Source organism: Toxotes jaculatrix, chromosome 3, assembly GCF_017976425.1.
Source record: "Toxotes jaculatrix isolate fToxJac2 chromosome 3, fToxJac2.pri, whole genome shotgun sequence".
In the NCBI taxonomy this organism is placed as follows: domain Eukaryota; kingdom Metazoa; phylum Chordata; class Actinopteri; family Toxotidae; genus Toxotes; species Toxotes jaculatrix.
In genome coordinates, this window is record NC_054396.1 from 24,813,602 (window position 1) to 24,830,973 (window position 17,372).

At 40.1% G+C, this 17,372-nt stretch overlaps 2 protein-coding genes across 5 annotated transcripts; both read left to right on the forward strand.

The window, feature by feature from the left end:
* Positions 1–244: 244 nt before the first annotated feature.
* On the forward strand, positions 245–10,133 carry pfkfb2b (6-phosphofructo-2-kinase/fructose-2,6-biphosphatase 2b). 3 transcript variants are annotated; one of them, XM_041033717.1, is made up of 17 exons: positions 245–363; positions 795–945; positions 1,566–1,691; positions 2,361–2,457; positions 3,678–3,744; positions 3,965–4,039; positions 4,406–4,462; positions 4,613–4,737; positions 4,950–5,157; positions 5,462–5,608; positions 6,027–6,131; positions 6,317–6,446; positions 6,528–6,590; positions 6,699–6,763; positions 7,515–7,682; positions 8,336–8,427; positions 9,091–10,133. In XM_041033717.1, exons 2-17 carry the CDS (start codon positions 861–863, stop codon positions 9,158–9,160), a joined length of 1,680 nt encoding a protein of 559 aa, XP_040889651.1. In that variant the 5' UTR covers positions 245–363; positions 795–860; the 3' UTR covers positions 9,161–10,133. The 3 variants fall into 3 exon arrangements, with proteins under 3 accessions (XP_040889651.1, XP_040889650.1, XP_040889649.1); XM_041033716.1 differs by lacking the exon at positions 8,336–8,427; XM_041033715.1 differs by lacking the exons at positions 8,336–8,427; positions 9,091–10,133 and having other exon boundaries at positions 7,515–7,894.
* Positions 10,134–11,388: 1,255 nt separating this feature from the next.
* On the forward strand, positions 11,389–16,718 carry yod1 (YOD1 deubiquitinase). 2 transcript variants are annotated; one of them, XM_041035049.1, is made up of 3 exons: positions 11,389–11,434; positions 13,359–13,571; positions 13,961–16,718. In XM_041035049.1, exons 2-3 carry the CDS (start codon positions 13,364–13,366, stop codon positions 14,656–14,658), a joined length of 906 nt encoding a protein of 301 aa, XP_040890983.1. In that variant the 5' UTR covers positions 11,389–11,434; positions 13,359–13,363; the 3' UTR covers positions 14,659–16,718. The 2 variants fall into 2 exon arrangements, with proteins under 2 accessions (XP_040890983.1, XP_040890984.1); XM_041035050.1 differs by having other exon boundaries at positions 11,396–11,434; positions 13,363–13,571.
* The last annotated feature ends 654 nt before the right edge of the window (positions 16,719–17,372 follow it).

The following is a 17,372-nucleotide window of genomic DNA, read 5'->3' on the forward strand; positions in this document are numbered from 1 at the left end:
TTCTCACACCAGTTTGCACCTGATCCTCTGCAGAGCCCTTATGGTTTTGTTCTCCGTGCTTTTGAATAAGTCGAACTGGGTTGTGCATTGAAGTTTACTGCTGTTGATCTATTACCAACGTTACGGTAGAGAAAAAAAAATGACGCAGAGGCACACCTCCAGCTTGGAAGGACACCAGCCGGCCGAGGAGGCACCTCCACACCAAGGACAGGCCGACAAGACTGGCTCCTCCGGCCGCAGTGGCGGACGCAGTTTCTCGGTCCGGCAGAGGCAGATCCGGAGATCCCTGTACCGACAGCGTTCGACGGCGTCCCCACAGGCGTTTCTGGCTGGCGGGACTCATCATATTTGCATATCGAGCAGGTAAATAAATAAATATAAACACTGAACATGATGCTGTTAGAAACGCTTCTTGTGTGGATTGTTTTTGATGTGTATTATATTACACATTTTCATGTCGTTTTTAGTGCCGCATGAACTCTGTCACCCCAGTTGGATTGAAAATCATCCCTTGGTCGGATGAGGTTTTTTTAAACACAGTCCTTTTAGCCAAGTGGATTTTTTTTTTTCTTTAACAGATGATGTGGCAGCGCCTTTTCTCACCATCCTTTGCTTCTCTGATTTTGAGAGAAGCAGTCGGTTATTGCCAGGGAGACATAAAGCCATCACCATAACACATTGTTTTGTTTTTTTAAAAAGCTATAGTTTTGTGTGCGAAATTCTGCTCTGATGTGTCAGAGAGGCACGGATGGAGACAGGAACATTACATGTGTGCCTGATTCCTCTGTTTGCAGACCAGCCTGGACAATGCCCCGCTGAGAGAGAGCTGATTGCAAACTGAGCTCAAGCAAGATTTCAACATGTCAAGCGCTCAGAGGGACAATGGCTCTGCAAACTCAGCAGAAGCCAAGAAAGCAGACCTGAGAGTAAATGAGAAGAAATGCTGTAAGTAAACTCTAAGTCTCCCACAATTACATTTGAGCAAGTTCTTCTGCATGACTGCTGCAAAAGTCTGCAGGTGCACAGGTAACGTAAGACCTGGTACTATTCCCAAATTGTTTCTAAATTACTTCTCTGTGACACTGAAGCTCCTTCATTTAGGCTTCAGCTCACAAAAGACTTCTTCAAGAGAGTGATTCTCAGTAGGAAAGACAAGAATATAAATTATCATCAGTGATATAAAAATACTGTGACTCCTTCTGTGGTTTCACATGTTCTTAAGAAAATGGCTTTTTTTTTCTCCCAGGACATTACTTCAACTAATTTCGTCAGTTGCTTGCAATCCCAGTCCATGGACGATATTTGTGTCTAAGGAGACATAATTATTTTTGTCCAGTACACACATGGCCTAGTTATCATATTAAGTTTGTTGTTTCAGTTCTTTTGAAATACAGCCTAACGTCCCCAGATGCTGTAAATCTGCTTCTGTTTTTTCTTCTTATATAACTTTTTTTTTTGTTGTTGCTTTTTGAAATGCAGGTGATCAACATTTGAGGGTCAGACATTATTTTCTTGGAGCTGCGTACGACTTTAATTAATGCGCATGACAAATATCTCCTGTGCAGCATGGGCGTCCTACATGACAAATTCCCCAACAATGATCGTAATGATCGGCCTGCCTGCGAGAGGGAAGACCTACATGTCAAAGAAGCTAACACGTTACCTCAACTGGATAGGAGTACCAACCAAAGGTAGCACATGACATCAGACAAAAGCCCGTTTTCCTTCTCAGTGTGCCAACTTTAAATTTTTAAAAAGTTCTCCACTCATTTTTCAAATTACAGCTGACATGGCCATCCTGTCTTCAACTTGTCTGTGCTACATGTGAGCCATATTCAACTCTTTAGCACAATATATTTTAGTTTACAAACTATATGTCCATATTTAGCAGTTTAAAATCAACACCTTAAGTCTGAGTATATTTAAAGAACATTCACATAACCTTAAAGATATCTGGAGGAGAATTTGTTGTTGTATTAAGACCGTAGATCTTGAATTTGGCCCATCACAAGCAGATTAACCTGCTGATGGATTATCATTATGACATCAGTGCATTAAGATCACTAAGATCTTGATTACAAGTGAATAGTATATATTTTTTGACTTTCCAGTGATAGTGTGATTGTTCTTTGTATTGCTATGCATAGCAAACCTCCCCCTCACCTCACGTCCCATCACATGTACATTTAAATGTATGTACTGTATGTCAGAGTATCTCAGAGTGGGAGACTAAATTTAGCATCAGGTGAGTTATAATAGTATAGCTATTATACTTTAATTGCTTTAGAAACCGACCTCAGCTGTGACTTCACACAAGTGCAGCGTGGGCAGAGTGTAAATGTCACTCGTTCATTTTGCAGTGTTTAACCTGGGAGTGTACCGCAGAGAAGCCGTCAGAGCTTACAAGTCCTACGAGTTTTTCCGCCACGACAATGAGGAAGCCATGAAAATAAGAAAGTAAGTTCCACATTTACAAATGTGCCCATCATGTGCTCTCGGTCTTCGGTCTTTAAATGGGACATTAAAATATCACCTGTCTCACGGTCGGAGAAGCTGTAGCATCTCTGCGCTCTGAGTATCACATTTCTCTCGGTCAACATGAGTCTGTTTGGTATTCTGCAGCCTCCACTGCTGCATCAGTGACTAAGCTGTTTTTTAGGCCAACAGCTGATATTCAGCCAGGGTCAGCGCAGTGTTCGTATGTACACAAACACATCAAACACATCACATGACAAAGCATGGCCACTAAATCCTGTGTGGTTATTAGACTGTTCTCAGATAAACTGAAAATCACTGTTAATGTCTCCAAATAGAGGAGTAAAGAACATATGTGTCTCTTTCCCCCATGGTCTTATCTGGTGGTAACAACTGAAGTGGGGTTTGCTGTGCATGGCTATCATGAAAATGTGACAGGCTCTTGACAGCACCCCAGTGCTGAATTCTGACCTAGATATTAAACAAGCTGCTGCCGCTGTCACTCTGAAGCCGACACAGGCCCTCCAGGGTGTTGCATTGGCATCCAACCTGCATCAAAGAGCTGCTGTAAATAATTCGGAGCGTTTGTCTTTTTGCTCTTTGATGTATCATCCAGGTGGGGTTAAAGGAATATCTTGACATTTTGTGAAATGTTCTTATTAGTGAAATGAGAAGACTGAAGACTTTAATGTATGCAAAATATGAAGCTACTGTCAGCAGCCCATCACCTGTCTGCCCACTAATTAACAGCAGAGTTAACTACACTAATTAACTGAGTCGTATCAATCCTCTCATTTATCTCTTTATCTTTACAAATATCCCACAATGTTGAACTAGATTTGGGAAAACTTGGGAAATCTCTGTAAAATCTCTGTAAACTTAAGAGATTCCCACCCATGTACCAAGTTTGTGGAAAAATATATTGCTGGTGGCACATGAAAACAAAACAGTCTGCATGGTTTAATACCACTAGATAGGATTAAATAGGAAGATGGGATTTTTTATTTTTCAGAAATCAGACATGAATCTTTTTTAGATTGCCAGTCGAGTCACTGAGTAAAGGCAGGAGCAACCACTAATTAAACACTTCAAAAGCACTGAGAATCTATTTTTGTTGTACATTATACCTACAATATAATACCAGTGATGTAATGTCCATTTTGGTGAGTGAGAGTTTCACACCGAGGCTCTCCTTCCTGCAGGCAGTGTGCTCTGGTAGCGCTGCAGGATGTGAAGGCGTACCTGACGGAGGAGGGAGGTCAGATCGCGGTGAGTACTCGCTGCCTTTCTGTCCATCTGTCTCTCTGCCTGTGTCTCTATGTTGGCTCATTTCCAAAGGCTTTGAAGTATTTAGAACAGAAACACATCTGGCATCAGGACAGTCTTAATCCTAAACTGCCCTACAAATATTTTATCATAGGAACACCCCACATTATAATACATGAGGACTATTTTCTTTGTTTTCCGCCCTTTGTGTTCCCTTAATCAGGTTTTTGATGCAACAAACACAACAAGAGAGCGGCGGGACCTCATTCAAGCCTTTGTGAAAGAGAATGGATTTAAGGTGAGACTGCCAAAAATTTTGTTTATATTGATGTGGGGTTTTTTTTATATATTTTGCAATTATTTTATCTTTTGACTCTAGGGCTTTAGTGGAAATTGGACTCTGATATTTAAGCATTCATGCTGAAGTTTCCTACACGCATAAAAATGCACCCTGCATGTTTGTAGGGTGTTGAGGATGCACACAATTTTTTTGTGAGAATTTGCGAATGTGATCTTACTTTAGACTGTTTACACGAAATCTCCACAGGACACCTTTAATCTCTGATTTACGAACTGGATTATAGTGTCTCATGGTGTCGATTCAGTGGACAGTTTCAGAAAGCTTTAGCACATGTGAACCTCTGGGTTGCTCTCGTTTCAACAGGTGTTCTTTGTGGAGTCAGTGTGTGACGACCCAGAGGTCATTGCTGCTAATATTCTGGTATGAACTAATGTCACCTACCTTGTGTTTGACTGTGACTTCTCGTCTGGGTCAAACCCATAATCTATAAATATTCACACTATCTGCAGTGTTATGTAAGAACTGCGCTGCTCGCTCACATTGTTTGAATGTGCTGAATACCTGTAACAGGAAGTGAAAGTTTCCAGTCCAGACTACCCTGAGAGACACAGAGAGAGAGTGATGGACGACTTCCTTAAACGAATCGAGTGCTACAAGGTTACTTACCAACCGTTAGATCCTGATAACTACGACAAGTAAGAATCGATCAGATCTTACTGCTTCTCTTTATATAAATAGGACATTACGTTTAAAATACTTCTGGCTTGCTCCTGTGAATCTAACTTTAGGAGGTTTTTAACCAAGCAGTTTGCGTCTTCTCATTTTGGAGAATTACACCTTGCAATTCAAAAAATAAACACTAGATGGTGACAGTAAACAAACTTCCATGATTCATTACCACCTGCAGGGACCTGTCTTTTATCAAGGTGATAAATGTGGGCCGACGTTTTCTGGTGAACCGGGTGCAGGACTACATCCAGAGTAAGATTGTCTACTACCTCATCAACATCCACGTGCACTCTCACTCCATCTACCTGTGTCGGCACGGGGAGAGCAACCACAACGTTGAAGGCCGCATCGGAGGAGACTCAGAACTTTCTCCTCGAGGGAAACAGGTGCGATTGCCGCTTCTCTCTCATAATCCTCATTTAATGAACTGCAGAGTCAGTGTCCTCTGAAAAACCCAATTACATGAGCTGTCTCAGGGAGACAGCTCAGTGGGAAAAGGTGAACTTCAATATGATGAACACCTGAGTCGTGACCTTTATCACATTTAATTCTCACCATTTCCCGTTGTCCTGTCTCTGTCCATGAAACATTAATCTAATGAAGCAGAAATACCATTGAATAAAATAATTGTGGAAAGATGGTGAACAGACATATAACTGGAAACCTCTCTCTGTTTCTCTTATACCCAAGTTCGCCCACGCCCTGCGAGATTTCATTGAAGAGCACAAACTGTCAGATCTGAAGGTGTGGACGAGCCAGCTGAGAAGGACCATCCAGACGGCGGAGGAGCTGGGGGTGCCTTATGAACAGTGGAAGATACTCAACGAGATCGATGCTGTCAGTACCCTGTCATCTAACCTCCCACAGTTTGTGATTATAGGAATCATTACGGCCTTATGGAGCGCTGGTTTAGATAGACAGAAACTATATTTTAGATCTTTTGATGCTTAGATGATGATGTTTGAGACACTTAAATTAGTGGGGAAACACAGGACTTCCTGTAACCATGTAATACATAATGTAGGAGAAATGTGTCAGTGTAGAAGTAGATAGGAACTGCAAAAACAGTTGTTCCTTTTCAAGCATGAAGCAACATCCTGAGGAGACGACCTGAAGAAAACCAAAGTTTGAACAGATAATAATAAGAGAGAAGTTATTTGAAAAGCCTTTATTTAGTCAGGCATCAGTCAAGGACGTAATCATTTGTTTTTACTACTTTTGCCCTGATGAACAACAAATGTTATCTTTCTCCCAGGGTGTGTGTGAGGAGATGACTTATGAGATGATCCAGAAGACATTCCCAGAGGAGTTTGCTTTGAGGGACCAGGACAAGTACCACTATCGCTACCTAGGAGGAGAGGTGACCTGGCTCACTCTTTCCATGCCATAGTTTTGCACAGCTACTTCTTCCTTAATCAGGCATTAAGTCATGCTAAAACAGAGGATCCATTTCATTCCATGTTCAACTTTCTCTGTCCTCTTTTTCCTTTTACCTTCCTGTGTTTTTAAACATTTAGATTAAACTTGTCTTCTTTGGCTCAATAGTCCTACCAGGATCTTGTTCAGCGATTGGAGCCAGTTATCATGGAGTTAGAGAGACAGGGCAACGTGTTGGTCATCTGCCACCAGGCCGTGATGCGCTGTTTGCTAGCTTACTTCCTGGACAAGAGTGCAGGTATAAAAACACAAGACACACACAGCTCAAGGTTATGACCAGATAGTGACATGTGGTTTGTGGCTTTTTCGTTATCCACAGAAGATCTACCATACATGAAATGTCCGCTCCACACAGTGCTCAAACTTACCCCTGTTGCATATGGTAGGTCCTCATGTCAGATGAAGCTTGAGTTTCCACCATGACTGATCTTTGCCCGTTAGTTGATTTGTTTGAAATGATTTGAAATGTATTCTGTCTCGTGTCTTCCAGGTTGCAAAGTGGAAATGTTTTATCTTAACGTGGAGGCGGTAAACACACATCGAGACCGGCCTCTTGTAAGTTGCTCTGAATCAAGCTGAAATGTCACGTTGTTGCATATAAATATGCATCCAGCTTTGTTGAATTAAAGCCACAAATGTTACCGTATGTGCAAAATATTTGTGCGTTGTTTAGTTACACAGAAATTATTCAAAACTAATCAACAAACCACATCTAATCCAAAGTCTAATGGATTCTTGTTTGTTGTGTCCACTAGTTCAATGCTATTGCGATGCAATCACACTTCACCCCCTGTATGTGAGGCCTTGCATCTTTGACTTCCCTCCTTTTTATCCCTGTTTTGCTATGTCCCCTTTTATCTTTATCCCTATTTAATCAGCCTGTCTTGACCTGTGAGCTAATGAATGTGAGACAAGCTGTTAATTTGTTAATATTTTACCTTGATTGAAGCCATGGCTGATCATGTTGCCTCGCTTGGCTGATCGAATCATTTCCATTGCTCTGGTTGCATTCTGATATTACGCTCAGAGATTAAGAATACAGAGTCGATCGAATAGTCGATCCCACTTTGGAATTTTGTCTTTTAAAAGGTTTCCTTTCTTAATTGAAGAACATGTCTGTTTGATCAGGGTTGTGCTTGGCATATTCTGTCATTTAAAGTGGCTTCAGTTTTGTCGCCTGTTGCTGTGAATCAGTGTGGAGAGGACGGCTAGTTTGCTCTGCTGTGTCTGGTCAGGTGTTCCCTGGTGTTGTGTGTTCCCAGATCACTTTTTTCCTTAACACCTGCGGTATTTCATCTCCTACCAGGGTAAAATCCCGAGGGACTCTGCTCTCATACATCGGCGGAATAGTTACACTCCCTTGTCCAGTCACGACCAGGTCAAGCGTCCCAGGCTCTACAGTGCGGGCAACCAGCCTTGGCTACCGCTCGCCCCCACCCCATCAGCTCTGATGCCAGAGGGACAGCAAAGCCAAGTTAGTGAAGAGTTACAGGCTCCCCCCTTTAAATTAGTCACCGTCAGCTGTAATCAGTCACCTCCCACCACAGTTGTGCCTCTGTGTTTGGCATTCCCTCGCCTCAGTTGTGGATCCTCTCGATGGTTTAGTGTCTATGTTGAAAGTGACGTACATGGAGCCCATCTCCATCTGTCTTTCTCTCTCAGGGCATGTTTTGGGTCTTGAACAGGTTGCTCTCTTCTTTAAATGTTGTGGCTGTCAATTGTTTGTCTTGCATGACCTCTGCTTCACCACAGGGCTGTCTCCAGCTTGAATATGCAGAACAGCATGTCTCTTATTTGCCGAGGAAAGCTCCCTATGAGTTCGCCTTGTCAGATAATTATGGGGTCTAGAAGACACACAAACATCAAAGACATCCTGTACTATTTTGTGACAGGTGATCAGAATATACTGTACATAGTAAACATATTAGCTATACATAAACTTCTATAGCGAAGGTTTATTTTTTTTAATACTGAAACCTATTTAAGGGTTTTTTTATTTAAGGGCAATTTGAGAAAATCAATATAACATAAATAATATTTGAAACCTAGAAAAAGTGTTGAAATTTAAAAATGCATATTCATATTTGTATGTGTTATGTATTTGTTGGCGTTGCCTTGTGGGTACAGTGCTTCAGCCCATCTCCACATTTCTATCTATCTCTCTCTTTCTCCACTTTCTCCAACCGTGTCTTACAGCCCCGGATAGGAAGCAGTTGTCTGTGAGTATTCTGAGACTTGGTGACTTGGTTCATGTAGCCAACCCTTCATTTTCTTTCCCACTATTCAACTCATGTATTGTTAACCCATGTCAATATATGTTATCACAGTTTTGTATTTTTTTATGGTTTTCTGTCCTTGGGTATCTCTAACCTTCCATCACCTTTGCACAGTGAAAGCTGCTATCGCCTTTGTTTCATCTCAGCGGCCTTATCACGGACACTATCACACACAGATTCTCTGGTATTTTAATAAATGGCTGCAACAGTGAGAGCGACATCAATAAAACTCTTTGATGATAGTGTTTGTTAGAAACTAGATATATTTTAAAATCCTAAAATAAGGGCTACACTGTACACGCATTAAATTATAGTGATTCAAGGGCGTTTCAGTATTGATTAAAGTGAAGTGTACACGATTATGATTTGGAGCCAATCATACTTAGGATCAGAAAGTCATTAACAATTAATCACGTCTTGAGGGTGTGCCAAAGAAAAGTCTCCAGCATTGTGGCCATTTTTCCACACTTCACATAATGACCTAATTTTTCAAATAGGAACTTAAGACTCCTGGGCTGCCTGGGAAGCTATTAGTCTCCTCGAATAGGATTTGCTGCTGTAAGGCATTAATTTGTGAATGTCAGTGACATTTTCTTTTTCTTGAAGGAGTCCCTGTGCGAAGGAATCGACTTTGACAGCCCCGAAGAAACTGGTGGCTGTGTCCGCTTCTGAGTGAAGACAAAAGCCTCTTTCTTCATGTCACAATGTCGGCAGAAGTTTTGGGTTCAATCGTCAATCAAATGAAAGAAGGAAATGTTTGCAATTTTTTTTTTTTTTTAAACCACATTTTTGGAAATCATGGTGAGGGTAAGTGAAAGACGAAGTCAAAGAACACTTTGTTTTGAAAATGAGGCCACCTGGACACGAGTTCATTTTTGTTCTGATTTATCTCAACCTCCTGTTTGTCTCTACTCTGCATGTAAAGGCTTTGAACTGGAAGCCTTATCATTAGTGTCATAAATTCTTCTGCATGTGCACTAAAAGAAATCAATCAGCTATCTGAACACACAAAACTGGCAACTTAAAATCATTGTTCAAATAATACAATGCCTTACTGAACATCAAACATGCTGATAGAATTAGCTCCTCTGTATGCCTCTGAATGTAAAAAGAACAAGTTATGCATTATTATGATGAAAATCAATTTTCAGTGTTGCAACCAGAATATGTTATAAAGTAGATGCTGTAAAAATATTTTTCTAATACAATCCACTCATCTACCATTTACAGATAATCTGTAGTTGTGATTCTTATCAGATATATTCCTAAACCATCATCTGTTATGTCGTATGTTATGTATTTGAGAGAGTGTACTCATCGGGTTCTGAAGGAGATTAAAATACAGTACTGAGTTTCATCCCTCTGTAATGGAAACATTTTTATGTGTTGTTAGAAAATCCACCACATTTCTGGACATACTGTACACCAGCAGTAGTTAAGCAAATGTACCTTTCTGTCACAAGTTGCCATTCACAAAGCAATGCATTTAGCTGGTATTATCTTTAACAGTGAACACTAGATTGTAAATGTTCATCTGTTAATCCACATGTCGCTGTATTCTAGCAACGGATTTTGTGCAACAAAAACATGTTGAAAGTACATTAGCTATTTCTTGATACTTGTGTTCTTGGCCAAGAATCTCTCTTTGCCTTCGAAGGCAACTGGACATATGTTTGTCTGGGGAGACGTTTCGCCTCTTATCCAAGGGGCTTCATCAGTTCATACGCATCGGTCTATCTAGTCCGCACTAGTCTGACCTAGATAGACCGATGCGTATGAACTGATGAAGCCCCTTGGATAAGAGGCGAAACGTCTCCCCAGACAAACATATGTCCAGTTGCCTTCGATTCAATTTTCAAAGAGAGAACTATGACCTGGATGAATGAGAACATTCACAGACATATTGGCCAAGAATTCGTTTTAACTACTTCGTGCAAATGTATGTTTTCTCCTTAAATTCTCCTTAACATCCATTTTTAATAATGGGCAGTAGTGCAAGTTTAATTTCTATGACTGTGTAATTTTGGTTGTTGACAAGTTCTTGCTCAAAGCAGCCTACTTGTGCCTTTTCAGCAAACAATAAAAGTGAGCTTTGAAGTGATGAGTTTTGCAGAACATCTTCCAAATGATCCGAATCTATTATTTGTTCGTGATCTTCATTTGACTGTCCCTTGTTAAATGCACAATCTCAAAATTATTAAAGAATCAAATGAAATGGGGGGATCTTCATAGCACCACTTAGCTACATGCTGCTTACACACTGATGCATCAGAATTAACAATAAAATAATGCCAAATAGAATCAGTCACAGGAAGCATTTTACTGCAGAACAAGCCCTTTCTGCTGATACTTTTACGTATGTGAAATTTAGAAAGTAGAACTTTTGTAATGGACTATTTTTGAAACTGTACTTTTACCAAAGAAAAAGATCTGAGTACTTCTTCCACCACTGATCACAAAGACCTAATTTGTTGTAACTTTGCGGAAACAGCAGAGTACACTTCAATCCCCAAACAAATGCAACATAACCTAAAACAAGACTGTGAGATGTTCTCCTAATCTGACCCAGTTAAGTAAATGTCTACTGAGCAGGACTGTTCAGATACAAGCTACGTATTTCAGGATCATTATCAGTTGAATGCTTTAGAAAAATCCTGGCAATTAAACGATGTAAAGTATTAACAGTGTGTTTGGCAGACATAACAAACAAAGGAGGGACAGAGGAGCCGAATCTGTGCTCGTCTAAAAACAGGTTGTGCTTATTTGTCGCACAAACCGTGCACGCATACTGTAAATACTACTGTAGCTCGACAACGGGGTTGTGTCTATTAGAAAATTTAAGGTACAAGGGAGCAGCGTCGTGGCGTCACAACGACGTAGAGTGACGTTCCACACATCAGGGGTCTCACTGGATGTTTATTGTTTGAGGCAGGGCTGCAGTCTACGGCAGGTGAGCAAACAAAACAACTTAACCCACTGTCATATCATTTAATGTACTCGGCCGTGTAGAGATTTGTCGTTTGACAAATAACAGATTGTAGCAAAGTGTATTCGGATGCGAAACGCTTGGAAGAAATGTCCAGTTAACGCCAAGTTGATGGTCAGGCTAGCATGCTAAGGCTAGCAAATGATAGATGCTACAGTTAGCTGCCCGTAACGTTAACGTTCATTTGTGTCCAAGTCCGGCCAACTACGTTTCTTTCATGCAGTTTCAGAATCATGTCATTCATGTTCTGATTATTTGTCGAGTTAAATGACAAGTGCCTCTAAGAAATTTTGTTTCTTTCTTGCTTGGCTAAGAGCTCTTAGCTTAGCGCGCTATCAGTGTCTTATTGCTGAGTTAACTGCCAGAACAAAGAAAATAAAACAAAGCAATATCGCTGTCAGGCGTTTTTCTCTATTGCCGCTGTCCATCAGCAGTTTAATTGTTACACCATCTCCATTTAGAAAGCAGTATTATGATATAACGAACCCGATGCTTACTGTGCAACTGGCTAACAGATACAATTAGCCGATGCAAGTGAATGTACCTTATCGCTATATGATAAAGCAGCTAAGTTCCGAGCTAGATAACCGTAAATAAACAAAACAACAACGTGTGAATAAAGTCAATCTCATTACCAGCACGAACAGGCAATATTTGAGAGGACACGTGCGTTTTCTGGAAGTGTTAAAGTGATTCAGAGCCGTTAAAACCACTCAGTGGTGTACGACTAAGATTAGTATGCATAAGGAGCCTCTCGACTTTTAAAATTCCAGATATAAGGTTATGACTCGGAGAAGGGACTTATGCCTGACTTTAATTTCATGCTGAGTAGTTCTTCTAGGCGTCTGGCCCTTCTCAAGCCCCAGTTTGTGTCTTAAACATAATTGTACATTTCAACCTTTCGCACTGATGAGTTACGATACTATTTTATCTCATTGATAAATTAAACTTAAATGAAACGTGGGAGGTCGTTAATCACTTTACTACGTTTCTCATTTAAAGGATCCATTTGACATTTCTCTCCTTCCTGCTGTTGCAACAGCTGGAGACAGTGATTTAAAAATGTAAATGTTTAGTCTCCTCCATATAAGGCAGAACAATTCAACACCCCTCTGAAATATTTTCAACACAAACTGAACCTTATAACCTTAAGGCAGGAGGGTTTATTGCATGATTGTTTTATTAGACAATATGAGCTTTAGCTAGGTTTTGTTGTCTTTTTGCTGCTGTTCAAGGAAGGAGCCCTACCTTTTTAAAAGATGTTTGCTGGAAGCCTTTGTCAAATAAACTCCTCATCTGGGTTAAATATGTGAGAATCTACAGAAACGTAAAATGATACTTGTTTACTTTTGGACTAACACCAACCAGTTGTCTGACTTTCTGTAGCCATTAGTGAATTAGAAAATTGGAGAACTTTTTCTGTTATGTCACAAATGTCACATTGAGTTTATGTCACAAGGAGAAAACTGCTTACTTACAGCAAATGCACAGACCTTCTTCACTTTGTGCTGCCTTGAATCGAGCATTAATTGGTGTGCCTTCCATGCAGCTCATATACGCTGTTAAACAGCAGCATTAGTTTGTTATTAATTAGATTTAATTTCAAAATATAAAAATTCATTCTGTTTACAAAATGTAATTCATTGACAGGCCTTTTTATTCTTTATATATATATATATATATATATATATATTCCAGTTGTGATTTTATATTAAGAAAAAAAAAACATTAGAAACTTTGATTTGGATGTATAGTAAATGTCCTTTTGATGTCTATGCCAGTCTCTTATCAGCAAATGCCCTGATGCATCAGTAATGTTTATACCAATCACTTGTAGTGTAGTGCAGATTTGAGTTAAATTCAGATTTGTTGTCACGTATTTTTGCAGGTAGGATGTTGAGGCTTCGCTGCAAGACCAAAAATGGGAGCCACATAATGCAGGGCTTGACTCATCAGTCCTGTGTCGAAGAGCTGAAGAGTAAGGTGGAGGAGCTGACTGGTATCCCCTGTGATGTGCAGAAAATTATGGTTGGTTACCCACCCTCCAGCCTTGATCTTCGAAACGGAAAAGCTCACCTCAAGGATTACCCCATCAAATCAGGTACATTGTCAGACATCAAAAATATACAGATAACGAGAAGCAAATTCACACCATTTATTGTTGATATGATTATTTTATTATATTTTTGAACCCTTTTTTCAAGACATAAATAGAAGTTAATTAACATTTAAGTATATTTAAGAAGAAACCATCTTTATGACAACTCTGGACAGTGTTTTGTGGATTATCCAGAGGAACAAGGACAGCCTTCATTGTATTGAAGTGGTAGCAGAAATATCAGAGATGGAAATCTCCAAACCTCGGCAAACCATTCTTTTTTTTATTAGGTGAACTGACCCTTTAACTCAACTCCTGTATATACACCTTTTTTGAAACTTTTCTAATATGTGCAAAAAATAAACAAGATTAATGTTTTTCATCCTTTGCAGGAGACACACTCATTGTTGAGGAAGAAAAAAACAAGCCAAAGCCTCAGGATCACCCCACTGTGACTAAAGCACCACGCCGGGAAGCCTCACCCGTGCTGGCACGTCGAGTGGTCCCGGCTGACAACTCCTGCCTCTTCACCAGTGTGTATTATGTTGTGGAGGGTGGTGTATATGACCCCACTTGTGCTCCTGAGATGCGAGGCCTCATCGCCCAGATTGTGTCGAGTGACCCTGCAGCTTACTGTGAGGCCGTGCTGGGAAAGACCAACGAGGAGTACTGCGCCTGGATAAGACGCGACGACACCTGGGGAGGAGCCATCGAGGTGTCCATCCTGTCCAAGTTTTACCAGTGCGAGATCTGCGTGGTGGACACTCAGACAGTCCGAGTGGATCGTTTTGGGGAGGATGCTGGCTACCACAAACGTGTGCTGCTCATTTACGACGGTATCCACTACGACCCGCTGCAGAAAGAAACCCCCGGCTCTGACGCCCCACCCCAGACTATCTTCTCCACTACAGACGACGTAATCCTGGCCCAGGCCCTCGAGCTGGCAGACGAGGCTCGCCGCAAGCGGCAGTTCACGGACGTAAACCGCTTTGCATTGCGTTGCATGGTGTGCCAGACGGGCCTGGTGGGACAAAAGGAAGCTCGTGAGCATGCCAAGGAGACGGGCCACACCAATTTTGGGGAAGTGTGAACATCGTCTTTTTTCCCTCTCACAAATACAACCACCACCAAACCCGTGCCCCATGTCTGGCAACTCTGTCAGTCTGTCTGTCTGCTTGTGTGATCCTCTACCTCACATTGTCCAGTGACATATATGGAGAATCTGCAGACACTGTGTTCAGCCTCTAACCTGTTCAGTATTCATTTTTAACTGCTGTCGGTTTTCAAAGTCAGATATGCTACTGCAGTGCTCCGATGTCATTAAATAATCATGTTAGTCTGTTTGGGGATGGTTTAAAATCTGTTTAACTGGGTCCAGGAAAATATGCAAACAATTCTTGGGATTTGTTTTAATCTGTTTTAGATCAGTCGATGGCTGGATTGTATTTTGGCAAACCAAATAGTGGCTGATGCGTTTCCAATACTTAACTGTGACTGACTGATAAATCTGCTAAAATCCCACTATCTGGCTCTACAAAGAGTTTAAAACAACTGCAAAGAATTATTTGTTCTATGATGCGATCCTACTCACTGTTGTCTTAAACGCAGCACACAAAGTTTGACTGTTATTCATCACGTTGGTTATGTAGCATGTTTTTTATTTCCCTTGTGAACAGAGGTTTGTCAGGAACTCTTCCAATACTTAAAAAATAATTTGGTTAACTTTAGATGTCTGAATTGTTTTGCACAGTTGGTCTGTGTTAATGCTAAGCTGGAAATCATCTCCATGCAAATGTGCTGTTTGCGACATCACCTTAAATTTTTTGAGCAGTGGCCAGTGAGATTGAGGTTATTAATTTTGAAATACAATATCATTATTACAAATTGTGATCCAAAACTATCCTATTTACTTATGTGGGACTTTTTCCCTTTTTTTAATTTTTATTTTTTGATGTTGCGACATCGTTTATCAGTGAGCTTGTTTTAAATTAAACAAAAAAAAAATTGGTGCTGAAAAAACAAAACATTTTACGAAGTCTGTAGTGCTTTGCTTTTCTCCATTGGTACAACAGCTTTTCAGGGGTGTCATTTTTAATTCTGGTGTGTAATTTTCAGGTGTCATTGCTGTAAGAACTAATCTTTTTAAAAACACTTTTTTTGTTTTATATTGCTGCATATTTTGAAATACACATCAGCGTTAATGAGAGGTGTTTGAGCATTGTATTTCTGAACACAAATTATGGTTAGACAGTGGAGAATTGACTAGAAATCTGAAACAAGTGAGCGTGAGTCACGCTGTGTGAGACTAGTCCTGCTCACTTAAGGCATTTACTGTTCAGGTACAGCCCATACATCATGTACTCAGCATTAATTAAACATTCATCTTTTATGTTTACATCAATTCTACTTTTTCTTTTCACATTTGCAGGCCAAGAGCAACTCTAGTCAGGGTGTAAAGGTTTTTTTTTTGTTTTTGCTTTTTATTTGTAGTGCTTGTCCAGGAATTGTCACTCAGTTACACTGTATGTTTTGCACAACTGGAGGATGTTCTCACATTTGCAGCTGAAGTCAGGCATTATCTCTTTGCTTATTGGTTTGATACACACTGCCTACAAGGATGAAGCATGCACCTATTTATGCTAAACGTCGAGTCAAAAATGTGTAATTGGAAGAGGATGTTAAGATATTATTTTTTTCCTTATAGCTCAGTTTATTATGCAGGACCTGTATTTCTATTACACATATCTGTGATGGTAATATTGGTACTGCATTGTTGCCAAACAGAAATAAGTTTGACATTGGAGGACTTGATTGGGAATTTCTTTTGGAATTTTTCTCAGTTCAGACTTTGAGATGGTGATAGGAATAAATGAAAGGTAAAGCAAAAATGTCAGATTACTACTTTGTTTGAATGTGAATGAACTATGATTTTTTTTCCCTCATCCTTTGTTCATTTTATTTTAACAGTAATAATGGATTAATCCGCCTGCATACAAGTGAAACTATGGCTTTGTTGTATTTTGTATTAACCAAGTTCTCATGACTCTTCAAGGACAATAACAATGAATGTTGCACACTAAGCACTACAGAACAACTGGACTTACTTGATTTTTTTCAGTGTTGTGTCACAATTAAAAGTTATAGCCAATAGTGTTGTGTACGAGTCGTTTTGTATTGTCACTGATCATTTGTGTGCGAACTTTTTTTTTAATGCTTAATATCTTCACTTTGTTTTTGCAGAGATTTCCGATCCATGAACCATGTCTGTGCTTTAATGTTGTCCGCTGAAATGACTCCACCAAGGGGGAAGTTGTAGGTTTCAGAAGTGAGGATCACTTCCACGTTCAAAAAGGTGCATTTCCTCGGCTGCCACTGGGGGATGGCTCCACAAGTAAGCAATTCTCCATTGACCCCCATGTTAAAATAGCCAACTTTACAGCCTAAAAAAACATATTTACTAGTGATGGGAATTCTGGCTCTTAGAGAACCGGCTATTTTGGCTCGGCTTACTAAAAAGAGCCAGCTTTTTCGGCTCCCAAGCGGCTCTTCAAATTGTTTTGTTGATTAAGTAACATTTTGAGGAAATACTAAAATATCACTTTTTTTGCATGTTTTGAAGCATTACTATACTATGAGGTTTTTTGGCATATTTTGAGGCCATACTAAAGTATGACTTTTTTTGCCTATTTTAAAGCCCTACTATACTTTGATGTTTTTTGGCACATTTTGAGGCCATACTACAGTATAAGTTTTTTTTGGCGTATTGTGAATCCTTACGATACTATGACGTTTTTTAGCATATTT